Source organism: Neofelis nebulosa, chromosome 9, assembly GCF_028018385.1.
Source record: "Neofelis nebulosa isolate mNeoNeb1 chromosome 9, mNeoNeb1.pri, whole genome shotgun sequence".
Lineage (NCBI taxonomy): Eukaryota > Metazoa > Chordata > Mammalia > Carnivora > Felidae > Neofelis > Neofelis nebulosa.
In genome coordinates this window covers 21616371-21643835 of record NC_080790.1, presented here as the reverse complement: position 1 = coordinate 21643835, position 27465 = coordinate 21616371, and the positions used below count along the sequence as shown (strand labels likewise).

Below are 27465 nucleotides of genomic sequence, written 5' to 3'. Positions count from 1 at the left end.
GTGTAAAGGGGGAGGGGGGTCTATGGGTCGATGGGTTTCCAAAATGGTAGCCAAGGCAACAAGGGATAAGTGGGGGAAGCCTAGTTTCCCACACCTCCTTTTGTACGTAATGCTTTCTCCCAATTACGGCTGTTTCAGTTAACTCAGCAACCTTGTCCTGGGAATCTGGCATCCAAAGCCTTGCTTTTGTCCCCACCAGGAAGGGGACAGAGCCCCGAGTGCCGGGCACTGAGGCTCCCACCTCTCAGCGAGCTGCTACCTGCCACCCGACACGAGTGAAAAACCAGAGCTGAATTTTCTTAGCAACCAAAGCCTCGCCCCTGCCACTGTGGAAGAGGTCCCCTGTCAAAGTCCCTCTTCTTTGAAGAAACACAACTGAGACCAGGTGAGAAGTAGCTACAGTTTAATACAAACCTGCACCAGAACACAATGTGTCGGGCTGTTTTGTTTTTGCCTCAAACAGGTGGCCAAAGCACAGGACCATGTGTCATCTTGGGGTTGACACGATCTTAGCACCATGACGTTTACAGAGGAGTGAGAAGTCACTTGGGTGCTGGAGGCTCCATCCTGACCCCAGGCTGTGCCTGCCGCCCGGGCAGCTGGAGAGGGTGGTTTGGGTTTTCGCGTGGTTCTGTGGTTTCTGGGTCAGTATCGGAAAAGCCCTCATCGCGGCATCGGCTTGACAGAGACCTACTGTGGACTCCTAGCACTACACACACGCACACGCACACGCACACACAGTAGCACAATTTTCTGGTAACTTATTCCCACAAACCTAGAGAGCAGCTAAGGCAAGAACAACAGTATTTATTCAGCAAGTACAAGACCAGTTTGAGAGCTGCATTCAGTGCAACCAGAGACCCTTTTTCATTCCAACCAGGGGCAGTGGGGCTGCCGATGGAGCCGGCTGGAGCTCTGCACAGGGGCAAGGAGCGGGTGGCGGAAGCGGACCGTTCATGTGGTCCCCTGAGCCTCCTTCTGATCTTCATCTAGAAGCTCCCGGGCGAGGGTGGGGTCTATGAAAGATCGGGGGTGGGGGTGGGGAGGGTAGATGAAGCGGAAGGCCTGCGGTGGACCACTCCAAGACGTGGTCTCCTAGAGCCACAGACCATGCATCTCTCAGGCAGAGGCACTCAGAGAAGGTAAAGCTTTCCTGGCCCAAGCAGGGACACTCTGCCCGCCGGCCACCACCACTGCTCGGCTCTTTGGCATCTTCCCAAGGCCCGCGACCCAGCAAAGGGCTGGAAGGGATAAAGATGGTGATGTGCACTGTACCGAGGGATCAGGGTCACAGTTTCCCAGGCCCAGATCCCTACCTCCTGTCCCCGTGGGTGCCTTTGCTCCCTCTGCTCCCTGGGGTACCGTCTCTGTCCTCTCAGCCCCTGAGTGAGTGAGGAAGATGAGCTTGAAGGGAGAAGTGAGGGTGTGGGGGCAGCGCAAACCACACGGCAAGCCGCCAACACGGATCTAGTTCTGGCTCGGGCAGTGAACACGCGTTAGTTTGTCTACAAGGAAGATCTAGCTATCTGTGCAAAACAAAGCAGAACGCCTACCAAGGGAGTCAGTCTTCCGGGTGGTTGAATTCTTGGGTGGCATCTACAAGAGACGTCACCCCTCCTCCTTTCCACAGCGGGGGGGAGGCAGCCACGCCCTTAGGGGTGGTCCTGGACACTTCTGGGGTCAGAAGGCCTAAACCTTCTGGGTCTCATCTGCGAAATGGGGACCACAATACACGCTCTGCCGTTGCGAGGAGCAAGTGAGCGCTCGTAGATGCAAGTGCTTTGACGACACGTAAAGCACGAAAGAAACGTGCAGGGTACGACCGCTGGCCCGAGTCCTGGAACAAGCCTGGGGTGCGCAAAGCGATGTGCGACATGAAATCACTTCCCCGAGGGGAAGGCAGAGCTTAAGAAGGGCAGGTGGCTGGGCTGCTTCCCAGCTCGCTCAGGGTGGATGGAGATCACCCGGCCTCTAGCGTCTCCATGGAGACCTCCCGGTGCTTCCGAGGCAGGGAGGGCTCGGCTGGAGGTGGGAGGAGAGGGAGGCCACGGGCAGGTGAAGGTGAGGTGCTGACCACGGGGCTCCACGGCACCTGTGCAGCAATGTGGGTTCTCCAGCCCCGTCCCGCTGGCCTGGCCTCCAGCCCACTCCCTCCCTGGTCCCGCTCCCCCTCTCTTAGCAGGCACGAGGCCTCTTGCCAATCACACAGGAAGAGCGGCCGGGCCTCCGTCCAGCAGGGGGAGGTTACAGGAAGCTGGCTGGGGGCGTGAGGGTGTCAGGGCTGGGAGTGACCAGAGCCAGAGATGGGAAAGGTGACTCCGCTCCCCGACGGTCCCCGGGGCACCCTCTCAGACTGTAGGGAACTATACCAAGAGGGGAGGGGACAGGAGGAGGGCCTGGGACAAGGCCTCGGCAGCCTGGAAGGCCCCAGGTTGGGAGAAGAAGGGCCTGTGAGTCCAACCCCTCACCGCCCCCTCCTCGTCTGTGCCCTAGGCTGTCTGGTTGGTGTCGAGTGCAGCATCTCTTAAGGTCCACATCTACTCCTGTTTCTATGCTATGCTAGTGACACGAAGCACCGTTATTTTTCACAGGATGCACAAACAAGTCAAACCAAACCACTGCGCAAACCAAACGTGCAAAACAAAATCATGTACACGCGCCTGGCACCAGCCCCGTGCCCCACCCAGCTAGCCCCTCCGGGCCTGTGACTCCCAGAGGGTGGGGTGGGGGGGGGGGGGGAGGAAGAAGCTGGCGGAGGGTGCGGAGCGCCCCAACCACACCCACACAGGGGCCAGCGTGGAGTCAGGAAAAATGGGACCCCCTGGGCACGGCCGGGAAGCCAACACCTGTCTGACTTGGGAAAAGCAACCGCGGGGCCTCCTTAGGGGGAGGGGGTCCTTTTCCTCTAACACACATCTGCTAAAGTGCTCCGGACAGCTGGCGGGTCAGCCAGGGGGCAGGGCACTAAAGTCTGGGCTTTCCCAAAGCCAGCGCATGGAGGCGGGTGTGAGAGGAGGGGCTGGGCCGGGCTCTATGCATTGGGCTCTGTGCATAGTGTGGGTTTCCCGGGCCCCCCAAAGCCTGCCGAGGCCAAGGCAGGAAAGGACTGCAGCGGGAGGGACACATCTCAAAGTGCCTGTTAGGGTTGGCTCGAAGCACAGTGAATCGCGTGTCAGACATGGCGAGGGCTCCCCGGGTCCCGTGGCCCCCTCAGGTGGTGTGTACTGCCCAGCCCAGCCTCTCCCGCCCCCTGCAGCTGCGGCCGGAGGGTGTGCGGGCTGGTGGCAGTGGTGCGTCCTCACGCGGGGGGCTGGTCAGTGCCTTTACCAAATGCCGCTTGACCTGCCTCCGGGGGGAGCGAGGATCCGAGCCGAAGCTCGCTTTGGAACATGGTCATCGATTTGAGAACCTGCAGAGAAGGAAGCAGGGGGTGAGCTCGGCTGCACAGCCACCATTCCCCGGCGGAGGCGTTCAGCCCTCTGTGGGCACGATCTGTCTGAACCCTCACAACCCCATCCGGTTTTACAGGTGAGGAAAACGAGGCTCAGGGAAGTTAAGTGACTTGCCCAGTGTTACACAGCGTGTAGGTAGGTGGCAGAGCCTGGATTTGAACCCAGGTCTTTCTGATCGAGGGCCTCTCCGATGAACTGCTACTCTGCTACCTTCGCTGCTCCCAAACCTGGACATGTGGTCTCTTGTCAGGCACACGGACCGTCAGTCAGCCCGTTAGCACTCGGGCCTTTGTATACACGCCTCAGTGAGTAAGACAGGGAGACGGCTGGGCCCTCCGTTGTTCCGGAAAAATCAAAGAACCACACCCCAAAGGCCCAGCATCTTGAAATCCCAAGACTCAGAAAGTGGCTTGGTGCCCCAGGGAGCGAGCGGGACATTCTTCCACCTAGCCTGCCCAGGAGAGAGGAGACTGGGGTGGAGGGATATTTGCTGAGTTGGAGAGAGGCCTGCCCCGAGACCAGGGAGCCGAAGCCACTGGCCGCTCCGAGGGCCTTGTGGCTTCTTGTGGGCCTGGCTGCTGCAGGAAGGGCCGTGCCCAGGCAGCCGTGGGAGCCTACACCTCCTGGGATGGCAAGGCCTGACCACGACACTCGGCACCACGGACTCCCTCCCGACTCCCAGCACACGTGTCTTGTCCCTGGTGGGACTGGCAGTGGCCTTTAGGGCGGGGGCAGGGAGATAGTTATCTTGGCACTGAGATCGCCTCTGAGGATGGAGAGAGTGGTGGAAAGTACCCCTCCCCACAGACCACGAAGTCCTCAAAACTTCTAAACAGGAACCACGTGTCTTCTGCCCCCAGCACATAGGGGGACACACAGGAAGCTCGGCGGGGAGCCCCCTCCCTCGGCCTTTCCTATCATAACAGTAAATGCCACACCCTGTGTGGAAGCATCTGGATCTTGCTCCTCTCACTGTTTGGGTCCCGGTGTGGCCCTTGCAGAGTGATGCCAGGTCTCCACCCGGTCCGACTCTGAAGGCCGCTCAGCGTGTTCAAGGAGACCCCGTCCTGCCCCTTTCAAGCTGGGGTCGGGGGTGGGGTCCCAGTGTCCATCAAAGCGGCCTGGAGGACCAGGCCACCTTACCGTGCTCATTCTCCACGGAGGGCTACCATTTTTGTGGCAACGACCCCCACCTTTCGCTACTGCAGAGCACCTGGGCTGTGAGTTATTGACAGGAAAGTCCCAGAACAACCCCGCCCCCCATATATTATATGTGGTATTACATATACTACAATTGCTGACAAAAAAGAAGGTGCCAGAGGGACAAACACGGGGCTGAGGCGGGGGAGGAAAGGGAACAGGGAAATACCTCTTTTAGAGGCTGGCAAGGAGCAGGGATGGGGACAGGGAGACTGCATTGGGATACAGTCTCATGTAGCAGAGAGGGTTAACCCTTCAGAGCTCTGATCACCCCTGGGGCACCCACTGTGTGCAGGGCCCCGAAGATGTTTCAAGGGAAAAATTTTCTGAACTTAGAAACTGCGGGGCGAGCAGCAGACAAGCCACGGCCTCTTGGAATGATTGGTGCCCAGGGACCCGAAGAGCCCTCCCGCCCCTCCTGATATTTGTGTCTCTATGTGGGACCCAACACCCATCTGCAGACGTGGGATGGGGTGGTAGGGGGAGGGAGAAGACAAAGAGAAAAAGCCACAGAAAAAGCTGCCAGGGTGGGCCTGTCCTCCGGCCACCCCACTGTGGTAGAGCCACGCATCCCAGCCGGAGCGGCCCTTGCTCTTACCAGAGAGGCTGAAGCTGGACTCGTGAAGGTCCCTCATGCCCCCGTGTCGGGTAACGGGCCGAGTAGGAGTGTCTGCGAGTGGCGTTCCCATCTCTTTTTTCCCGGGATGCACAACGATAGCTACGTCCCCCAGGTAGGGAGTACGGTCCACTCCTCTAACCTTTAAGGTCTAGCGAAGGATGGAGAAGGAGGAAATGGGAAAAGAGCACACCATCAGAGCCCAGACACCATCAGAGCCCAGATGCCATCAGAGCCCAGACACCGTCTCCACCAGAGCCTCCCCGATGGCCGGCAGGAGGTTGGATGCTGCCACTCTTCTCAGGACCCAAATGACTGCCCGCGACAAAGGTTTCTTACGTCTTGAGCTCAGGAGTGGAGTCTTTTACCTCCCAGTGTGTGCACGTGTGTATGTGTGTGCGGGCGCCCTTGCATAGAGAGGCCCCCGCTGGCTCCCCCTCAACATTGGTGGAATCCCTTCCAAGGCGGCAGGTGGATTTCTGGGGTATTCCCCTCCCACGGAGCAATGTTATCCCCTCACACGCCAGGCTTCCAAGAGGCCATGCCTTTTACTGTGATCTGACAACTTTGTGGGGAGAGACACAAAATACAGCCGATTTGGAGAGGAGAATCCCCAGTGGCAATGTTAGTCACTTTTGTACTCACAAAGGCAGCAAAGTTAAGAGCCTATGTTCGGTATCTAGACAGCCTGGGTTCCAGTCGCAGCTCTGCGACCTTATGCAAGTTACCTAACCTCTCTGTGCCTGTTTCCTTATTTGTAAAAATAGGCTGACCATAGTGTCTATTGGTACTGCATATAGAATTGTTAGGGGATCAAATGAATTAATACACATACAGCTCTTCGAACTGCTCTGGCACATGGCAAGTGATGTGAAAGCACCGGGAGCTGTAATTAGGGCAGAGGTCATTTACGTGTGCTTATTCATGCTGCTGTGAGGACAAAGTGAGTTGGGGTGTGCTCAGAAAGTCTGAAGGAGCAGCGTGGATGATCTACATGCCAGGCACTCGTCTGGGGCATAACCTCCACCTCCTTGCTGCTTCCTGAAAATCTGGTTGCAACAATAGACAATGGGGGATTTCTTGAAGGATCTTCAGCCTCCGTATTCCTTTATATTCTCCAACAACAGACCTAGGGTTTAGCTCAGCCCTCAGAATGTCAAGCCTGGTCTGAACTGTTTTGGCCTCTACTAGGCTGGCTGCACGTTAGCATCCTAGCTTGGGAAGCTGGGGTCCCAGTGGTGAAAGGTGGAAACACCAGCTGAGTGAAAACAGAGTTTGTGACCTTGGCAGGTGACAGCCGTTGCCAGCCCCTTCGTTACTGGCTGTATACCACACCCTCCCAGAGAGGATTTCTTCCCTGAGCCCCATGCTCTTTAGGGACTGATCACTGACAATTTTTGGAAAATGAGACTTTTTGATAGTTTTCTTTTTCTGCATGCAAGTGCTCCTTTACTTTAACAGAACTGGCTTTTTCTTGGGACCCTTACGTTGTCGTTGTAATAAATGCTTTAGATAAAGAGACTCTGGGTTGAATTGATACCAATCCTGGAAACTGGGGCTCTTCCATGGTGGCTGACCCGAGGGGAGCAGTGTGTTGTGAATTGGGATCTATCTCACTTTTTTATGAGGCTGCCTTTTAGAAGGGCTTGAAATACTCTCTCCGCTCTCTTTTGACCCAATTTCCTGAATACCAAATGCCTTTTTTTTTTTTTTTGGAAAGACCGCAGAACCGTCATTCTTTTTGTTTCATATTGAAATATAATTCACATGCCATAAAACTTGCCATTCGAAAGTGCACAATTCAGTGGCGTTGAGCGCATTCCCAACTTTGGGCCACCGCTGTCTAATTCCCAAACATTTTCATCGCCCCCAAAAAGCAATCCCACACCCGTCTGCAGTCACTCCTGTTCCCCACCCCCCGGCCTTAACTAACCACTAATGGATCTTCTGTCTATGGACATTACGGACACTTCACATAAATGGAATCTTAAGCTATGTGGTATTTTGTGACGAGATTCTTTCACTTGGCATAATGCTCTTAAGGTTCACGTGTGTTGAATGCAGCATATATGAGGACTCCATTTCCTTCTCGGGCCAAATAATATTTTACTGAATGGCTATACTTCATTATGTTTATCCATTCAACAGTTGATGGACATTGGAGGTGTTTCCACTTCTCGGCCTCTATGAGTGATGCTGTTATGGACGTGTACGAGCTTTTGTGTAGACACCTATTTTTACTTCCTTGAGGATTTTTGCAAGAGGAGAAATGCTGGCTCCTCTGGTAACTCTAATATCTAACTTTTGGGGACGTGCCAAACTGTTTTCCAGAGCGGCTGCACCATTTGACATTCCTTCCAGCAACGAACAAGGGTTCCCCTTTCTCCACATCCCAACCGACACTTGTTTTCCAGTTTCCTTTTTAAAATGACAGCCACCCTCGGTCAGACATTGTGCTGTATGAACAAATCACTCTCACTGCTCTTGCCAGCGCTCCCTCCAGAGGCTGGCTGAGGCCTTGTGCTGCGGGTTCACATCTGAGGAGCTTTCTGGAGATAGATGGCACCATTCACCTCCTGAGAGACCCTGAGTTTGCTTTTGGATTGAACGCGGTGATAAGTGAAATCATGGTGTTTTTTTTTTTTTTTTTTCAGGGAACCCAAGTCTGTTCCCTCTCAGCAGATCTGGCTTTGGATTTCTTCCTTTGTTATCCTTTGGGAGAGAAGGATGTTTAGTCATTCTGAGAACTCTGGGCCCTCACGTGTGGAAAGCCGGCAGAATTGATCTTCTGGTGTTAACATGGCCTGCTTACTTTTAGGCTTCAGAGGACTGCTTTTCTTTTCTTTTTTTTTTTTTTTCTTTTTTTTTTTTAACGTTTATTTATTTTTGAGACAGAGAGAGACAGAGCATGAACAGGGGAGGGGCAGGGAGAGAGAGAGAGACACAGAATCTGAAACAGGCTCCAGGCTCTGAGCTGTTAGCACAGAGCCCGACGCGGGGCTCAAACTCACGGGCTGTGAGATCATGACCTGAGCTGAAGTCGGACGCTTAACCGACCAAGCCACCCAGGCGCCCCAGATGACTGCTTTTCAAGTATCAGTTTTATGTGCCGTTACTTCAAGACTGGGAAGCAACCGAGCAATAGCAGTACCTCAAAGGCCCCTGAGCCTGCGAATCGAGAGGAACTCAGGGGTCACAGACATGCTCATGTTTCGCTCTTGTGCCTTCGGGAGCCCAGAACTCCCCGTTTGCCTGATCACTTAAAATGCTATGTGATAGTCAAAGATGGGGAATGGAAAGCAGCACTATCCGACTCTGGTGTTCCCTCTGTCCCGTCACACCACACCCCTCTCAGCCCAGGAGCGCTGGACCACAGTTTGGGAAAGAATACTGTAGTTTTTTGTGAATGAACTTGTACAGAGGGGCTCTACTGAGGACCACACTCAAGGTGAAGCGAAGTCTTGGTTAGAGTTCCGGAGAGTGAAGGAAAGCCTACCTGCCCCCTGCCTCTCCTCCCACCCCACCCCCCGTCCTGGTAGAGCTTTCCTTCTAGGGCTGGGGCCTCATAGGCCACCTGAGCAGTGGACAGAGAACAGCTGGAAGGACACAGGCTGAAGCGGCTGCTCCCGAAAGCCTTTGGGCGGTTCAAGGAAGGAACGAGAATGGGAACAAGGAGGGGAGGTCCGAGGCACTGGGCAAAGAAGCTTGGCTTTTGCATAAAGGACTTGAGAATCGCGATGCTAAGAAAGTTTGGCTGAAGAGGAGAGGTCATGTGACCGTCTCGTGGCGAAGTGCGCCACAGGCAGCTCTTAAAAGGCCTATTCCGAAGATATTATTTTATTTTATTTTTTTTTAAATTTTTTTTCAACATTTTTTATTTATTTTTGGGACAGAGAGAGACAGAGCATGAACGGGGGAGGGGCAGAGAGAGAGGGAGACACAGAATCGGAAACAGGCTCCAGGCTCCGAGCCATCAGCCCAGAGCCTGACGCGGGGCTCGAACTCACGGACCGCGAGATCGTGACCTGGCTGAAGTCGGACGCTTAACCGACTGCGCCACCCAGGCGCCCCCCGAAGATATTATTGAGCAGATTTCTAGAGCTCAGTAATAATGGCAGCTGAGTCTGTTTTCAGTCAAGGTGCTTTATAGCTCTGGTCCCTGCTACAGGCCAGAGCTGATGATGAGTGGAGAGCATGGGGCCTGGGAGTGGGAAGAAGTTGATGCTGGTCTGGGACAGGAACCACAATATGGGTGGGGGGTGGAGAGGTCACCTGGAAGGGGCCAGAAAAGGCCTCCCCACCAGCTGCTACTTAGGGCCTCCAGCTAAAAAACACAGGCCGTTTTCCTGGGTCTCACCTCTGGCACGGACAAGCAGCTGACCGACAAGGCCAGACTGGGCAGTTTACAAGAAAATTTCTCTGCTACTACCTTCAGAACATATAGCAGCCCCCTGCTGTGTACAGAGGACTAGAATGGCAAAAGGAATAGAACAAGAGAACAAGAGAAGCTGGGTAAGGAAATTAAAAAAAAAAAAAAAAAAAAAAAGGATCAACGTTTCTTAAGTGTGCCATGATTACAACCATGAGCCTAGGCAGGAGTGCGGCTGGACCAGTGAGGCTGGGGCTCCTGGGCCCTCAGGCGTGACAGAAGAACACCCACCCTTTCTGCACAGGAGCCTTCTGAAGTCACAATAATATTGCTTTATGCCCGAGGAAGGGGAGGAGAAACCACGATGAGAACCACGTGCTTTCAGCTATCAAAGTGTTAGATCTGTTCTTTTCCGATGCTCTGGGACCCCCTCCTGCCCCCGCAGAGGCCACGGCTGCAGTCCCCGGCACCCGGAGTTGTCAGCAAGAACTCAGGCCAGGTTCTCCAGGGCAGCTCTCGAAGATAAGTCTGGGCAGTCAATCCCTAAGCAACGAGGCAACAGCCAGCCTTCTTTTGGGTGAATGTGTCTACTTAGAGGACAGGAACCCCTGGGGATGAGGTGAAGCCCAAAGATTTAGGGAACATCCAGTATGCTTGTGGAACCCAAGGACTGGGTAGGACCCCTGGGATATGAAGTATTCTAGACTCGGCCTGATCACATCAGGGTTGGGGGGCATCCAGACCCGGAATATCCTACCAACCTCAATCCGGTCACAAGGGAGGGGGAGGCTTCAGGGAAAGAACAACTCCAGGGCAAATATGGTAACCCAGGCCGAGCCGGGAGTCCCGTCTGAGGGTTGGTGACAATCCTCCCAGAGACTAGATGTTGGGGACATCTGTGAGCATCCTGTAGTATTTCCTTAGCTCTAGGGGGATTTAGGGACTGTTCCCAATACATTTTTTACTCTGTTATAGGTACTCCCTTTCTGCTATTTTGGTTGTCCCCAAAGTGACCATTCTAGGCGATAAGGTTCAGTGGGAAAATGGAATGAGAACATCTTTGAGGTTTAAAACAGTCATTATAGAATTTCCCCAACGGGGGGCTTTAACCTCTTCGTATACACCTTCTTCCCCTTCCCTCCTCTTACCTTTTCTCTCTGGACCAGCTTCTTGTAGACAGTGTCTGGGAAGGACCTCAGGGGATAGAACTTGCCAGTGCCCTCAGCGCACATGAAGACACCGTTCTCATACACGACTCGTCCCCGGCTGATGGTGACCAGCGGTACGCCGTGGCAGCGCATGTTCTCGTACAGGTTGAAGTCTCCTCCCTGCACCTGGGTGCTGGCTGAGATGGTCCTGGTGGAGAGGCAGGGGTGGGAGAGAAAGCTCTGAGAAGAGGTGACGATGTCACAGCTCAGCAGGACGAATCGATGGTCAGTGGGAGGGGGTGATGCTCAGTGACAAGGAATAAGAATAGTCCCCAAAAGCTGTCTGCTGCAGACCGAATCCCATCACCCCCCCAAATGTGTATACTGAAGTCCTCACCCCCAGCCTCTGAATTTAGAGACAGGGCTTTTAGAGAGCTAATTAAAGTAAAATGAGATCATACGAGTGGATGATCCACTAATCCAATCTGACTGGTGTCTTTATAAGAGGAGGAAATTCGGACCCCAGACATGCACACTCATAGAGGAGAGACCAGGTGAGGACGGAGGTGTAAGACAGCCATTTACAACCCACGGAGAGAGGCCTCAGATGACACCAAACCCGCTGACACCTTGATCTTGGACTCCCAGCCTCCAGAACTGTGGGAGCATACGTTTCCGGTGCGTCTAAGCCACCAGTCTGTGGTAGGGCCGGAGCAGCCCTAGGAAATGGATCAACTGAGCCAAACTCTAGCGGGTTTTCTGCCAACAGTGATCATGAACACCCACACCTCTGCAGCAACAGGGACCAGCCCCAGGCTTCAGGAGGCAGAACATGGCTTCTCAAATGCTCTAATGGAGAAGACAGCGTGGGTATCCCGGCCTTGGGGTGGGTGGCGGTGCACCAAAGAAGGCGAACCTTCTTTCCGATTCAACTTTTTATTTTCAAAATTCCATTAAATTTTTGCTTATCTTCTTTACTTCTAGCCTGTACACCGAGAAAAGTACCTGGCTACCAGTTAGCACTTAACAAAAATCTGCTGAGCGATTAATGAAATTTAATCGGAAAGAGCGGTTTCCATCTCCCCTGCCCAAATCTCTTAGTAAAAACCAGGCTCTGTAGCCCGTGGCCTGGTAACCCCCTTCATTCGTTCACTCAACTCGCATGCGCTAATGCTGTGGCTGTCAAGCTCTGTGCACTCCAGAGTACCCAACACCCTCAGTGAGGGGAGCAGGGGGCTGGCGGAGGAGCCCGGAGCGTCAGGACATCTGTCTGGTTCAAGTGCGTGTTAGCTATGTGATGCGGGGAGCCCCTCTACTCTCTGGGTCTTCGTTTCTTCGATAGGAAAATGGATATAAGAACGCCAGCATGAGTGCTTCCTGGGGCCGCGTGAAAACCAAACGAGATCACTGACGTGAAGCCGCCCCGCATCACTGTAAGGCGCTATGCGCACGGTGATACCCTGCAGCCGGTCTGAGCCTGTCTTGTTCACTGCCGCATTCCTAGTGCCCAGACTACGGCAGGCCCTCAAATACTTGCCGAACCGAACACACCACAGGGTCACACTTCGCTACGCTAGATGCAGCGCAGAGACGATAAGCTGGTGGAGTTTTGCACTGCGAGCGCCTTAAAATCCCAAGTCCCTCTAGCCCCGGCGACTAGCAGCAGGTTTTACTTTGTGGCTTCTGGATCCCACACCACCACGTCGGCATCGGCCCCAGGGATGATGCGGCCCTTGCGGGGATACAGGTTGAGAATCTTCGCCGCGTTGGAACTGGTAACGGCCACAAAACGGTTCTCGTCCATCTTTCCTCCAACCTGAAACATTGCAACAGTGCCACGTCACCCAAACCCTGCGCGTGCCTCAAAGCCACGGCCTCCCTTGACTCTGGCCTGCGGTCTTTTAGTTGGTCACGACAACAGTGCCGAGAAGGACGATGATGTGAGCACCGTCTCAGCTGAGCCAACCTGCTGGCCGGGTTCCCGGCCATCGCCTCAATCCTTCTTCCGGCAACAGTGGTGAGTGGGCTCTTCGCCAAAGGCCGCCTACCTGGTGGAAATCTATCTCCTGTTTGTACAACCGGCTCTACCCATGTGTCTACTAGGGATGGGTCGGGAGCCTTCCTTCGTCCACAAAGGGACACAGATTTCTGGGCTCTTGAAAAACATCTTACTGCCTCACCCACCAGCGAGAGCACCGTGGACTCCCTTCAAGGGGGATTCCACAGCCACTCGTGGGCCTCTCTGAGCGGCTGGCTTCCCCTTGAGGACTTCAAATCTCCTTAGGCTCGGATTTGCTGCAGCTAATCTGTGATAGGTCAGGACCAAAAATACTTATTCTTCGTGGGGAGAACAGGTGGTATTCAAATGAAGTCCTAGTCCCTGTTTTTCTCAAAAAGCAACTGGCCAAAATATGGAAAGAGCCTTAAAAAAGGTTCATTCCCTTTGGCCCAGAAATCTGCTTCTAGGAATCTCTCCTAAGGAAATAATTAGAAACGCTCACACGTATATTCTCCTGAACAAAGAAGCTCTCTGCAGCATTATTTGTAAGTGCAAAACTCCGGAACAGCTAAAAGCTCCAAACTCAGGGAAGGATTAACTGAAATGTGCTACTTCCACCGGAGGAAATACTATTTAGCTACTAAAAAGATGCTATCGGGGCGCCTGGGTGGCTCGGTCGGTTAAGCGTCCGACTTCGGCTCAGGTCATGATCTCACGGTCTGTGAGTTCGAGCCCCGCGTCAGGCTCTGTGCTGACAGCTCAGAGCCTGGAGCCTGTTCCAGATTCTGTGTCTCCCTCTCTCTTTGCCCCTCCCCTGTTCACGCTCTGTCTCTCTCTGTCTCAAAAATAAATAAATGTTAAAAAAAATTAAAAAAAAAAAAAAGACGCTATCGGGGCACCTGGGTGGCTCAGTGGGTTGAACGTCCGACTTTGGTTCAGGTCATGATCTCACAGTTCTTGAGTTTGAGCCCCTTGTCAGGCTCTGTGCTGTGAGTGCAGAGCCCGCTTCGGATCCTCTCTCTCCTTCTCTCTCTGCCCCTCCCCTGCTCATGCTCTCTCTCAAAAATAAATAAACAAAAAAAAAAAAGAGAGAGATGCTTTTAAAGAATTTTTACTGGTATAGAAAGACACTCAAGGTATGCTGTTATGTGAAAAAAAAAAGATGAACCCCGTTATTACAATAACATCCAGAACATACACAGAACTAGAAAGAAAGAGACCAAAATATTAATACTTTCACTTCTCGGTATGGAATTAGGGGGATCTTTTTTCCTCACACTTTTCTGCATTTTCCAAATTTCTATAGGAGGCTGTACTACCTTTCTGGTTGGGTGAAAATACAAACTTTCTGGTTTTGTTTTTAAGTGAAACAAGGAGCCATGGCTATAGCTCTCCTAAGAGTGAAAACCCTTGCGAGGACTTGAGCAGAGGGGGGTCCCCAGAACATACCACTCCTCTCTCCCAGATGACGCTCATGCGGTCCTGGACACCACTCACTCCATGCGGGATCTTGGTGAAGTCCTCCTTGCCCATAGCTTTCTGCTTCGTGGTGAAAGGCCGGTGATCTGATGCCACAATGTTCAGAGTATCACTGGATAAAGAGAAAGATGGGCCAGTGAGGGAGGGAGGCCAGGGTCCCAGAAGGTAGGGACAGGTGCAGGGAAAAAGCCTTCCCTTTGGATTCAGGCAAAGCTGACCTCTAACAAGTTAACTTCATTTGTGTGAACCTCAGTTTACTCATCTGTAGAATGGGTTTGTGGGCTGAGGGTTGACACTAGCTGTCAGTGTCACAGGAGACACTGATGGGAGACTTTGGGGCATCAACTTTTAAGAGTTAAGGCAGCAGGCAGAGAAAAATTCAACCCCTAGTTTTGCTAACCTGAGGTGGTTTTACTGCCAGAGGCTCAGATGCCAAGCTCTTATCGTCTTCTCCCTCAACCCCTACCGGTCCCTGCTGGTGACAAGCATGTGCTTGGTAAAACATTTACAAGTTCAGTGTTAAGCATTGCTAAATAACTTGCGGCCATAGACTTTCTTGGATGTGGGGACTCTGATGGCACAGAAGAGGAAAGGAGGGACAAGACAGAAGAGATGTTTGCCTTAATAAACCAGCGATGCTATGCAAGCCAACCGGTTCATCACCCCTGCCCTCTATGACCATTGTCCTCGGAAGGTTACTGAGGCCGACCTCCGTGCAAGGCTGTGGGTGGCTAAGGCATGGTGGGGCTCTCCGGGGGTTCTGGCCTCGCTAGGATTCAGGGCAGAGACTTAGTAGGACGGTGTGACAGTACATGAGGCAGCAGACCCTCTACCAAATGAGGGCGGCAGATAGCTGGCCCATGTGCAGAGATCTCTGTAGGCCGAGGGCTCAGAGGTGGTGAGGGGCAGAGGGGGAAGGATGCCCATATTGCCCAGGCCAGGGCAACCTCATGAGGAAACACCATTGGAGGGCAGGGAGGGTCCTGGCTGGAGCATGGGGGTTGTGTGGGAGAGGGGGACAACTGCTGGGACCACACAGTGGGGGCCATGAGAATCTAATTTCTTTGTAGGAGGCACCAAAGCCTGTGAATGCCTGTGGGCCATCTAAGCTGCCCACGTCAGACTTGGTGATGAGACATCTCCTTTTTTAAAATTTTTTTTAAGTTTATTTATTTTGAGAGAGAGAGAGAGAGAGAGAGAGAGAGAGAGAGAGAATCCCAAGCAGGCTCCACACTGTTAGCACAGAGCCTGACGCAGGGCTCAAACTCAGGAACCATGAGATCATGATCTGAGCCAAAACCAAGAACCAGATACCCAACCTACTGAGGCACCCAGGCGCCCCAGTGACGAGGCATATTCTTAAGGCTCTCAGACAATTCAGGGTCAGGCTGCATATTGGGCTGTCTCCACTGGGGGCCTGGCAGGGTTCATCAGTCACAACTGTTGCCAAATGACTGACTTCCTTGGCCAAATCCACAGTGAGATGACTTAGCCCTTCCTGTGGCATGGGCTGGTGTCTCCCTTAGCCAAACATGCTGCTCTGGGCCTTCTCAGAGATTGCAGGGGACACTCTCCACAGAGCAGAGGGTTTGTTCTAGGGCGCCCCAGTGCTGCCCACATTCCCCGGGCCTGCAGAACCCATCAGAGTTTCACCTTCTCCTCAGGGGTCCTCCAGACCCCCAGGCAGGGCTCAGATCAGAAGAGGTGCCTGTCAGAATCATTGGCTCAGGGTCAGGAACCTCAACTCCCATTCTTGAACCAAGTCCTACTGAGCAACCACCTTTCAAAAAAGGCTCCTACAGGGGCGCCTGGGTGGCGCAGTCGGTTAAGCGTCCGACTTCAGCCAGGTCACGATCTCGCAGTCCGTGAGTTCGAGCCCCGCGTCGGGCTCTGGGCTGATGGCTCGGAGCCTGGAGCCTGTTTCCGATTCTGTGTCTCCCTCTCTCTCTGCCCCTCCCCCGTTCATGCTCTCTGTCTGTCCCAAAAATAAAAATAAAAAACATTAAAAAAAAAAATTAAAAAAAAAAAAAAAGGCTCCTACACAAGTAGGTGCCCCTCGGGGAGTGTGGTCACATTCCAGAAGGGCTTCTGAGGTCTCCTAGTGCTGCCCTGAATCTAGGAAATTCGACACCCACATCCATACCCTTTAAAGTTTAGAACATGACTGTCTTTAAGTAGTTGAAGAAATTTTTTTTAATGTTTATTTATTTTGAGAGAGAGAGACAGGGCGCAAGTTGGGGAGGGGCAAGAGAGAGGGAGACACAGAATCCGAAGCAGGCTCCAGGCTCTGAACTGTCTGTGCAGAGCGCAACGTGGGGCTCGAACTCACGAACCGGGAAATCATAACCTGAGCTGAAGTCAGACACTCAACCGACTAAGCCACCCAGGCGCCCCTCAAGTCCTTTAAAATTTTACATATTCAAATGAAGAGAACTTCTGGCCCCTTTAAGAAATGAAATTTTACACAGAGAACAACCTGTGTGGTTGCCAGAGGCGGGGGGTGGCTGGGAGACTGGGCAAAATGGGTGAAGGAAAGGGGGAGGTACAGGCTTTCAGTTATGGAACGAGTAAGTCACAGCCACGAAAGGCACAATGTGGGGCATACAGTCCATGGTATTGTGACAGCGTTGCACGGTGACAGAAGGTAGCCACACTTGTGAACACAGCATAACACAGAGAGTGCCAAGTCGCTGCTGTACTCGCGTGTAGCACGTCACATCGTGTGTCAACCACATGTCAGTAAAAGAAGAATAAAACAAGGAGAAAGAAATTAGATTTGATTTTAGGGATTTTATTTTTAAGTCATCTCTACCCTCAACACGGGGCTGGAACTCACACCCCCAAGGTCAAGAGTTGCGTGCTCTCCCGACAGAGCCAGCCCGGCGCCCCAAGAAATTGGATTTATTATTTATTTATCTATTTATTTATTTGTTTATATATGTCAACACCAAAATTTTAATTAATTAATTTTTCATTGAAATTTTAGTTAGTGACATTAGATTTTTTTTTTAAAGTTTTTAAAAAAAAAATTTTTTTTTTTTAACGTTTATTTATTTTTGAGACAGAGAGAGACAGAGCATGAATGGGAGAGGGTCAGAGAGAGGGAGACACAGAATCCGAAGCAGGCTCCAGGCTCCGAGCTGTCAGCACAGAGCCTGACGCGGGGCTCGAACTCACGGACAGCGAGATCGTGACCTGAGCCGAAGTCGGCCGCTCAACCAACTGAGCCACCCAGGTGCCCCAGTGACATTAGATTTTAAATAAAGGATAAATCCTTACACCCATAGATGGTGCTTTCCCCCCTGATACAGAAGAAGTCACATGCTAACATGGGTCGTAACAAAGCAGTGCACGTTTCTTATAAGAATATGGTAATTGGTGCCTGGGTTTTCTGTCAAGCATTTTGTATGATATCAATTATCACCAATAAGGTGTCCTAAAAACGAAACGACAGTACCACAAATTCCTATACACAACAAAAATGTTCAAACGCTGCTCCAAATTCCATAAAATTACACACTTGTACAATATGCACCGATCTTCAAAAGGGATTCAAACTACTCTCAGGACAGTTAGCATGAAACTACAATTCGACTTAAGTGAATAAATGTATTTTTTTTTTTAATTTTTTTTTTTCAACGTTTTTTATTTATTTTTGGGACAGAGAGAGACAGAGCATGAATGGGGGAGGGGCAGAGAGAGAGGGAGACACAGAATCGGAAACAGGCTCCAGGCTCCGAGCCATCAGCCCAGAGCCCGACGCGGGGCTCGAACTCACGGACCGCGAGATCGTGACCTGGCTGAAGTCGGCCGCTTAACCGACTGCGCCACCCAGGCGCCCCGAATAAATGTATTTAAGTTACATTACAAATAGGCTAGTTTAATATAAAACCTTAAATGATTCCATTAACAGCACTATTTTCCCCTGCCTATTTGAATGTGTTGGGGCCGCTGTCATCTGGGTAGGTTGGGGCAGTTGCCACCTATTTGTTCTTCCAGCAAATATGCCTGTGGCAAGCAGAGGTACTTCAAAAGATTTTTTTGACCTTGGCACTGAGCCCAAATTACTACAGTGGGCTCCTGGTTCTTGTCTGTTTTGTTTGTGTTGATAAAGATGGAAAAGAGGCTGGCTGGCATTTCCCTGTGAAAAGCATTTTTAAAAATTATTTCCTTATTTATTTTTAATATATATATTTAAAGTTTATTTATTTATCTTAGAGAACAAGCCAGGGAGGGGCAGAGAGAAGATCCTAAGCAGGCTCCTGCAGGTCAGCGCAGAGCCTGGGGCAGGGGGGGGGGAACCTCAGAAACTATGAGATCATGACATGAGCTGAAATCAAGAGTCGGACGCTTAACCAGCTGAGCCACCCAGGTGCCCCCTGCAGTGAAAAGCATTTTTAAGTCAGAGCTGATCTGGCATTTCTCCTCTCTCGTACTCCCTAATTTAAAAAAAAAAAAATTTTTTTTTTTAATGTTTTATTTATTTTTGAGACAGGGAAGACAGAGCATGAACAGGGGAGGGTCAGAGAGAGGGAGACACAGAATCTGAAACAGGTTCCAGGCTCTGAGCTGTCAGCACAGAGCCCAACGTGGGGCTTGAACTCACGGACCGAGAGATCATGGCCTGAGCTCAAGTCGGCCGCTTAACCGACTGAGCCACCCAGGCGCCCCATCGTACACCCTAATTTATCTAAATGTGTAAGGGGTGCTGCTGCTCAGGATCACAGCAATATTGTGGGACAGAAAGCAGGTGCTGCACTGGGCCACGCATATACTGGCCCTCCGGGGCCACCTGCGCCCCGAGACCTTACTGACTGCACCCTATACTCCTCTTTCAGGTGTTAACACAGCAGGATGCTGAGTGGGAATTTGCCAATTGTCGGCGACCAGGAGGGAACATTAAGGACCTGGATGAAATAAGTGCCCCTTTTTCTCAAGACAGCCATCTTCAGTCGGGGCTGGCTACTTTCCTCAATCATCCTCACCATCACCCTCGAAGAGAAGAGGGCTGTCACCTCCCCCAGGTATATAAAAGCCTATGACAGGGAGGGAGACTGAGGTATCACAGGATGGAGAGTCCTGTAGTCTTTTCCTCTTCCTTCTTTTCGTGTTCGAGTGCGGTTTCCCTACCCTCTCTCCTAGCAGTCTCCTCCATAGTCAAGGAGGGGACATTGCAACAGGTTCACCCACGGAAAACAGAGGTGATGGCTGTGGGCTTCTTGCTTGGGAGGGGGCCGGTGGACCCGCCCTGAGCCTCTAGGTGAGGAGAGCCAGTGGGATGGGGACAGACTGCCCTCCCACCGTCGAGAGTGGCAAAGCTGTGTGAGCTTTCTCTGGGCCCCAGACACTGTAGAAGGTGGTCAGGCTGGAGTTGCCTTCCAGGGTCCTTGTTCACAGGGACACCACTAGTTCTAGAAGCAAGGAAGGTGTAGGTGGAAGAGGTTGGGCTGGAATCCATCTTCCATACCAGGGGATTGTATGAGGGCTGCACAAGAGAGCCCACAAGGGCATGTGTCCTACATAAGGAGGGCCCCAAAGGCCAGTCACGTTGAGTCTGAGAAGCAGGAGTATAGACTGGTGCTTGGGTATGGAGAAGAATCCCCCTACTCAGGGACTGGGCACGGGGAAGGGAGGAGACTGACATTTAAATTAGACTAGACTTGGGGCGTCTGGGTGGCTTAGCTGGTTAAGTGTCTGACTTTAGCTCAGGTCATGATCTTATGGTTTGTGAGTTCCAGCCCCGTATTGGGCTCTCTGCTGTCAGTGTGGAGCCGGCCTTGGATCCTCTGTCCCTCTCTCTCTATCTGCCCTTCCCCAGCTCTCTCTTTCTCTCAAAAATAAATAAACATTTTAAGAAAAAAAAATAAACTAGACTTTAATAACCAAGAGGGAGAGCAAACAATGGATTCTATGCAAAATGTCACTAAAGGAAAGAAAGAAGCTGCCAGCAGTTTGGGACAAAACAAAATCTTTTCATCTTTGTGTCCCACTGAATTCAGACTATTCGTTAAAACTTTTCCTTTAGATTTGGATCATATGGGAAAAAGTCGTGTTAGAACAAGAGGAGCTGGAGAAAAGGAGATCTGGAGGGGAAGAATGAGGGGGAAAGAGGAAGAGAGGGCAGAAGGAAAGGAAAAAGGGGAAAGAAAGGGGAAACCACATGCGAAACAACGAGGAGGGGGAGGTAAAGACAAAAGAGACAGAAAGGCCCACATGTATTCTAGAATAAGTCAGCAGCCACATCCTACAGCCCTGAAGTGGTCCTCAGTGTAAAAGCAATGTCCTTGGAAATTCTGAACAACCACCATTCACCGCTTCATATATGCTCTTGACTCTTACACTGCAGAAGCTCTCACTCCAAATCAAGTGGTCGGAGAAGCCGACAGGTAATTGGGATGGCAATTAGCTGACGGGCTCTGGAGAAGGTAACAAAAGCAGAGTCATCCTACGGGCACAATGGAACCAGACCTAGGTCAGATTTGGGGCCTCTGCGACATCACCTCGAAGACGTGTACGTTCCCAGGACGGCATATATTATGATTAAGGATGTGCTACGGGGCCCACAGAGGTTCTGCCAAAATGCCTTACTTGGCCAGCAGGCTCATGAGGTAGGTGGAGGTGTTCGTGTCCAGTCTCAGCGGAGGCACCGTGACGTAGGCGGCCGCGTGGGACCAGTCCTGGTGGTAGTAGTGTAAGCCTGTCAGAGTGGCATGGGCGGTGGTGGTCTCGGCCAGCACAACCTTCCCTAGAAGAAGAAAGGTCAAACCATGACTAGGAAGCCAGTGACCTGAGAGATCACTGGTCTGAGCTTCTCATTTCATAGGCGGAGGAGCTGAAGTTAGAGAGAGGAAGGGACTTGCCCGAGCTTACACGGGGGTTTGAGGGCACAGCTGGGTTCAAGGCCGGAGGGCTCCATATTGCCATGCTGGCTCCAGGCAAGGAGAACAGAAGGGCAAGGGTGCCGAAGAGGGGCAGCACCGCCGTTTCGGGGGACCACGGGTGCTTCAGGGCACTGATGGGAGGAAGGAGGGCCAGGGGTGCGGGTGAGACACCCAAGGGCTCCCACTGGGGGAGAGGTGGGAGGCAGGATCTCGCGGGCAGTTCTACCAGAAGGCTGAAAGCCCTTGCTCTGATTTATCTCCCCAGGTCTGTGACCGTGACTTTGTTTCTCCCGTTTCCAGGACCTCACTGGCACCCTGAACCGGGCCAAGACTATAAGTATAAAAACCTTCAGGTGCTGCCCAGTGCTCAGCAGCAGCCGACACAAGGTATCGGGGCTCGCACACAGGGTGTGGGGTGGCTGGAAGGGAAGCTGGGTCCATACACTGTTACTCCTCCGGGGACTTCCCTGGCATCCCCTTGAAATGTCCACTGGAACCGGTCCAGGATTTTATGTTAGTTGCCAAGGCAACGACCAGTAAAACCCAAGAGGCCAAAAAGATACCAATTAAGGAGCTGACTGAAAACGTGGAAAACTTTACCAGACCCGGGAGAGGTGACAGACACTTCTGCAGAGCTGTTATGCATGCAAACGCACAGAGGAAAACACTGCTTCTAGCGCACCGAACCCAGGCTAGCGCAGTGCTTCTGCGGGCGGCGGGAGAGAAAAGGGAGTACTCCGGGGGACCCCGCAGGGCTGCAACCCCACCACACGTGCGCACGGTCCACTCCAGCCCAAGGACTCGCCTTGCATCTTAGCAGCTGCGATAACGTCACCGGCCGAGATGCTGGACACGTTGACCAGGTATATTGGACAGTGAGTCTAAACAAGGAAACCGGCAGAAAGGAGAGCGCGTCAGCCCCATGAACCTAACAAGCACTAGCACAGCCCCAGCCAAACCAGTCAGGGCCCCGGCACCTCCCTCTGCACGTCTTAGCCCCACTCGCAGGGAGAGAGGGTCTTCTACCGGGAAGGCAGGCGGGCAGCCAGAGCACAGACTAGGGGAAGCACGGAGGAGGCAAGCACCAGGGCCCAAGGGGAATGTCGGGGCCGAGCCTCAAATATTTCACCAGCCGGAGTCAAGATGATTTATAACTTAACACCAGGGACTTTTTAAATTTCCTGCTCATGAACGTGACGACCTAGAGACAGTCGTGGATCATACTTCGTATCTAAAATTAAAACGAGGGCTGCCTTATCAGTAGACAGAATGTACCCTCAGAAGAAACAAAATGGAAGAGGTTCAGGGTTCAAAGTATATGTCAGGCAGGACTGGTCTTGCAAATGGACACCTGGATTGTAATATCGATGAGCTTTTCCTCTGCTGAGCGGTGCGACAATGGTCCCCGGCTTCACCTGCCTGGGCATATGTTTGAGCTAAAAAACAGGAAGCTGGCTTTTTGTTGTTGACATCTTTCCTTATCCTGGGGTCGGTCTCCGTCAGGAAATCATTGGTATCATAGCCACTGGTGTGCCAGTAAATCAATGTCCTCGACCGGCACCCAGACTTGTAAACTGCTCATGGGAAACTTTTCCCAAATGTTACTCTGATGCCTTCTCTGCTCATCAAAATGAGAGGACAGAGAGCTTAGGAACTGGCCTGACATTTGACGTGCTTGGTGCAACTTTACTAATTCTGAGATCCGCTGGACCTCCAACCTCTGCCTCGTCCCCGGCGTTCCTAACACCACGCTCTCGTGCTTACTTACATCCTTCGGGATCGCCCATGTCTTTTCAGAGAAGAGGTTCTCGAGCGTTAGTGCCCGCTAAAACCATGGGTGGGCTTCTTAAAACAGACTGCTGGGCATCGTCCCCAGTTTCTGATTCAATGGGTATGGGCCCGAGAATCTGCAATTCTAAGTTTCTATTTCTAACAAACACGGGTGCTGCTGGTCCAGGCGCCACACTTTAGAAAACTGGTATTCTCGAGGTGACAGCACAGATTATCTGAGCAAATCGAACTCTTTAATGACGGTTTAGGAGAAACAACCTTGGTATATTTCTTGGTATATATCTACTGTTTATAAAATGCCTTTCTTTCTCTGCCCCCCTTTGACCCTCACAATCCTCCTGTGAGAAGTGATATTGTCATTCCAACGTTAGATAACAAAATAGTGTATCAGAGTGGTTGAGTGATGCGCATACGCTGAGAGCTTCGTGTTTGGTAAAGGTCTCACGTCTTGTTCGTTTCCCACACCGTGTCAGCACCCCCTCGCCCTGAGCGATACCAAGGAAAACTTCTAAGTGGTCTAGAGGCAGAGGGTTCGATCACGGTTCTTTAAGCAAGCCATCTACCGAATTCCTCTACAGGAAACAGAGTTCATTTGCAGTGAGGCTCTGTGGACACCCAACTCACCCTGCCTCCCATGGGAGCCATTTCCACTTGAGCGATGAAGCCAGACTCAGCAAGCTCACGGCGGTGGGGGGGGAGGACAGAGAGCTGGCAGCTAGGAGGACTTCTGCCAGGTCTGTGGGAATAACAACACCCAGGAAACGGTTTTGGGGTCCTGTGAACCAGGCATGGTGGTGGCACCCAGGGCAGAATGGGACTCCACTGTGTAGACTGAAGATGCTGGTTTCTGATCCCAGAGTCAAGAATGGGTTTAGGGCGAGCCGGGGTCTACTTACCCTGTTTGCAATGGTGATAACTCGGTGAGTGGCTTCAGCCTCCAGCTGTAAGAAACAAAGGACAGGAAGAAAACAAGCTTCAGCCTCTCTCCCAAGCAAGCCCACCTCTGCTCAAGAGCCCACTTTGTAGAAAGTGCTGGAATATCCAACATTGGGCCGGAGGGGCCAAATGCACCCACAGGGGCTGGCTCGGGGGGTAAGCCCTGGGCAGGGGCACCAAGCTCCAACCACCTCTTCTCACCTTAAGAGAATCCGAGGATTTACTACACCAGGCATATCCTCGCTGGATGCTACTCAGGCCTTAAATAACAGGCAACGAGGGGCACCTGGGTGGCTCAGTCAGTTAAAGCATCTAACCCTTGGCTTCAGCTTAGGTCATGATCTCATGGTTCGTGGGATTGAGCCCTGCATGGGGCCCTGTGCTGTCTGCTTGGGATTCTCTGCCCCCCCCCTTAAAAATAAAGAAATAAACTCTAAAAAATTTGGGGGGGGGCACCTAGGTGACTCAATCAGTTAAGCATATGACTCTGGCTCAGGTCATGATCTCACGGTTCGTGGGTTCGAGCCCCACCTCAGGCTCTCTGCTGTCAGCCCAGAGCCCGCTTTGGATCCTGCTTTGGATCCTCTGCCGCTACCCCTACCCCCCTTCTTCTTTCTGCCCCTCCCCCACTCACGGGAGCTCTGACACTCTCTCTGTCAAACCGAAACATTAAAACAAATTTTTAAAAATTCTTCCCTATCTGGGGCACCTGGGTGGCTCAGTCGGTTAAGTGTCTGACTCTTGATTTCAGCTCAGGTCATGATCTCATGGTTCATGAGTTCTAGCCCTGCATCAGGCTCTGCGCTGGCAGTGTGCAGCCTGCTCGAGATCCTCTCCCTCCCTCTCTCTCTGCCTCTCCTTAGCTCATGCTCTCTCTCTCTCTCTCTCTCAAAAAAAGAAAAAGGCAACAAAAGGAAACAGAAACCTAGAAACCCCTCCGTGTTTTCTGGGGTATTCTTTCCACAGCCACCTCAGCGCAGTAGCAAGGAATGATACTCACTAATATCAAGCTGGAAATTAACCTAGATCCGAGTTTCTGAACTTCGGCACCATGGATATTTTGAGTCGGGTAACTCCTTGTGGCGGGGGGCTATCTGGGCACTGTAGGATTGATCGTCAAGCAGCATCCCTAACCTCTCTCCACTGGATGCCAGCAGTACCACACCCTCCCCCTGCCCCCCCACCCCCAAGGTGGGACAACCAAAAATACCTCTGGACATTGTCAGATGTCTGCTGGAGGGCAAAATCTCTCCTGGCGTAGAGCCTTTAACCAGTAGATGATAACAGTGGTGACTCTCGCTATTAATACCCTACAGCCAGAGCTTGGCTTTTTCCCCTCATACAACTGAACAAAGCCCAGTCCTGTGACCACCCGCCCACTCCTGTCCTTACAGGTCCTCACAGGGCCTTGCGTGTCTGATGGCAGTGCTATGACATCTGGTCTCTGGCTCCTCGTCCCTCAGGGCCTCCCATCGATCCCTCATGGACATCCAGCCACCACTCTGCATTGGACGCTTTGAAGAAATGGGCAATAGTTTTCTCTTCACAAACGGCAGGTGTCGGAATGGGGTCGCAGGACGAGAAGGCACGATTTGTCCAGTGAGGTCCCCTCCAGAACAGACATCTTTAGCGGGGGGACCGCTGGGGATTTGTGTGGGCACCTTGCCAAACTGTGCCAGGATTAAACCAGAGGGCAGAGGAGAGCAGGGCTTTTCATGATCACCGCGGTGGTTAATATGGTAACAAGGGGGCAAGAGTATAGACACGTATGTGCTTCTGGTTTCTGGCGGGAAGGGTCCAAAGTTTTCCTCAGATGCTCTCATTCCTACAACACTAAAATCACTGGCTTATAATCTGGAATTTCTTCTTACACCCGAAAGCACTTTCACTCTGTCTTTTCCTTCCCCATTCAATTTTTGGGGAACGCAGCCCCCGATGTGCTCACATGGTCTCCCTCAGATCCCTGAAATCAGAATCAAATTAGGTGGGTCTGGTTTCCTCCAAACAGTCTTTCCCAAGGAAGCTCAAGGCCAAGGCAGCCTCCGCAGGGCAATGGCTGTTCCCTGAAAAGCTTCCAGATGCGAATTTCACCCATGGAGAAAGCGATAATATGCAACTTGTATTTACTGATGCCTCTTCTATCCTAAAGGTTCTGTGAATCCACAGGAAAGAAGCTGAGAAGAGGCAGAGTCAGTTTTCCTCACCTCCTCTGGGCGGCTGATCTCGATTCCTTCTGGGCCCGTGATTCCCAAATCTAGCGCCTCCTTAGCACCCTGAATAACAGCAAAAGAAAGAAAATTGAGAGAACCATACAGATACGAGAAAATAACGAACCCCAGGGACACGAAAGCATGCCGGACACCGTGCATTCCAATAGGCTGCCGCTTTGCTCACTTCTGCAGTATCCGCCTTCCAAAGAGGGCAGAGTAAGTATGGGGTTCCCTGGCAGCCAGGCTCTCCTGCACCTCACTTGCTAAGGACTGAACGTATTTTTTTTCCTCTTAAAATTCCAGTTCTAGAACTAGCCAATAGGCTTGGGACATCAAAGACCATCGGTCTGAAAAAGCAGAATTTCCCCACCGGAAATCTAGTCAAATCTCTAGTTTCCAGCAACACCTAGAATAACCCTTACCAAGCATCCTATTTAAGATCCAGGAGGTACAAAGGGATTCATCTACCAGTGAGCAGATTGCTATAATATCTCAGTTCCTCAGGGGTGGTGGGGGAGAGGTAACAGGAAAGCGGAGGAAAGAGGAGAGCTGACTGTCATTTATTCTGATGTCAAATCTCATTAAAAATATTTCTTAGAGGTGCTCCAAGTTCTTTTGCTATCATGGAATTTAAATATCATATCACTAGAACTAAGACATTATCATCTAAGACTTAGAAACCCTTTTGGACTATGAAGAGATTTTTTTTTTTTTTTTTTTTTTACAGACAGACGGTAGACAAGTTTGGATTTTCTGACGAAGATTTGTCACCTGGGGTGTTAACATCTCACACTGCCTTTTATAACTCATTTTGTCTGGACAAAATTGTGGGATGGGTGATGGGTGGTCAGGAATCCCCCTGAGAACTGTCTCTATTGATGCCCCAGCCCCCCTTCCCCAATATTCTCTATGGCCTTGCCTCAGCCACGAGCTCCCCATTCTCAGCATGGACTCGGGGGATCGCTCCAATGTCCTTGCAAGCGTGCAACACTTGATAGAGCTCACTGTCCCGAAGCATATACAAGTCTTTGTAGGTCATGAACATCTGGAAGGAGTTGACACCCTTCTCCCTTACCAGTGTCTCCATTTCTGCTTTCACCTGGAGAGCAAAATGCAAAGGCAATGCCACGTGAGTACAGATGTTCAAGAGGCTGACGGGCCCAGGATGGAGGAGATGGGGGCCAGTGGGAGGAATGACCGTACGGCCACCTGCAACCTTGCAGTATCTCACTTTCTGCCCACCCCCCGGGCCTCTGTGAGGTCAGGTGAGCAAACGGATGCAGAAGGACTTTGAAAATTGCCAAGCATGGGGCTCCTGGGTGGCTCAGTCGGTTAAGAGTCCGTCTTCGGCTCGGGGTATGATCTCGCGGTTTGTGAGTTCGGG

General features: G+C 51.8%; 1 protein-coding gene across 2 annotated transcripts in view; it reads right to left on the bottom strand.

Moving 5' to 3' along the window:
- Positions 1–386: 386 nt before the first annotated feature.
- Positions 387–27465, bottom strand: part of DPYSL5 (dihydropyrimidinase like 5) — a 102632-nt gene continuing 75553 nt past the window's right edge. For both annotated transcript variants that reach the window (XM_058682805.1, XM_058682804.1), the window contains 10 exons: positions 27001–27180; positions 26076–26144; positions 23832–23876; positions 21950–22025; positions 20852–21008; positions 14234–14375; positions 12459–12601; positions 10786–10993; positions 5251–5419; positions 387–3409 (listed from right to left, as the gene is read on the bottom strand). In XM_058682805.1, coding sequence (XP_058538788.1) covers positions 3324–3409; positions 5251–5419; positions 10786–10993; positions 12459–12601; positions 14234–14375; positions 20852–21008; positions 21950–22025; positions 23832–23876; positions 26076–26144; positions 27001–27180 — 1275 coding nt within the window. In that variant the 3' untranslated portion in view covers positions 387–3323. The remainder of the gene's footprint in view (positions 3410–5250; positions 5420–10785; positions 10994–12458; positions 12602–14233; positions 14376–20851; positions 21009–21949; positions 22026–23831; positions 23877–26075; positions 26145–27000; positions 27181–27465) is intronic.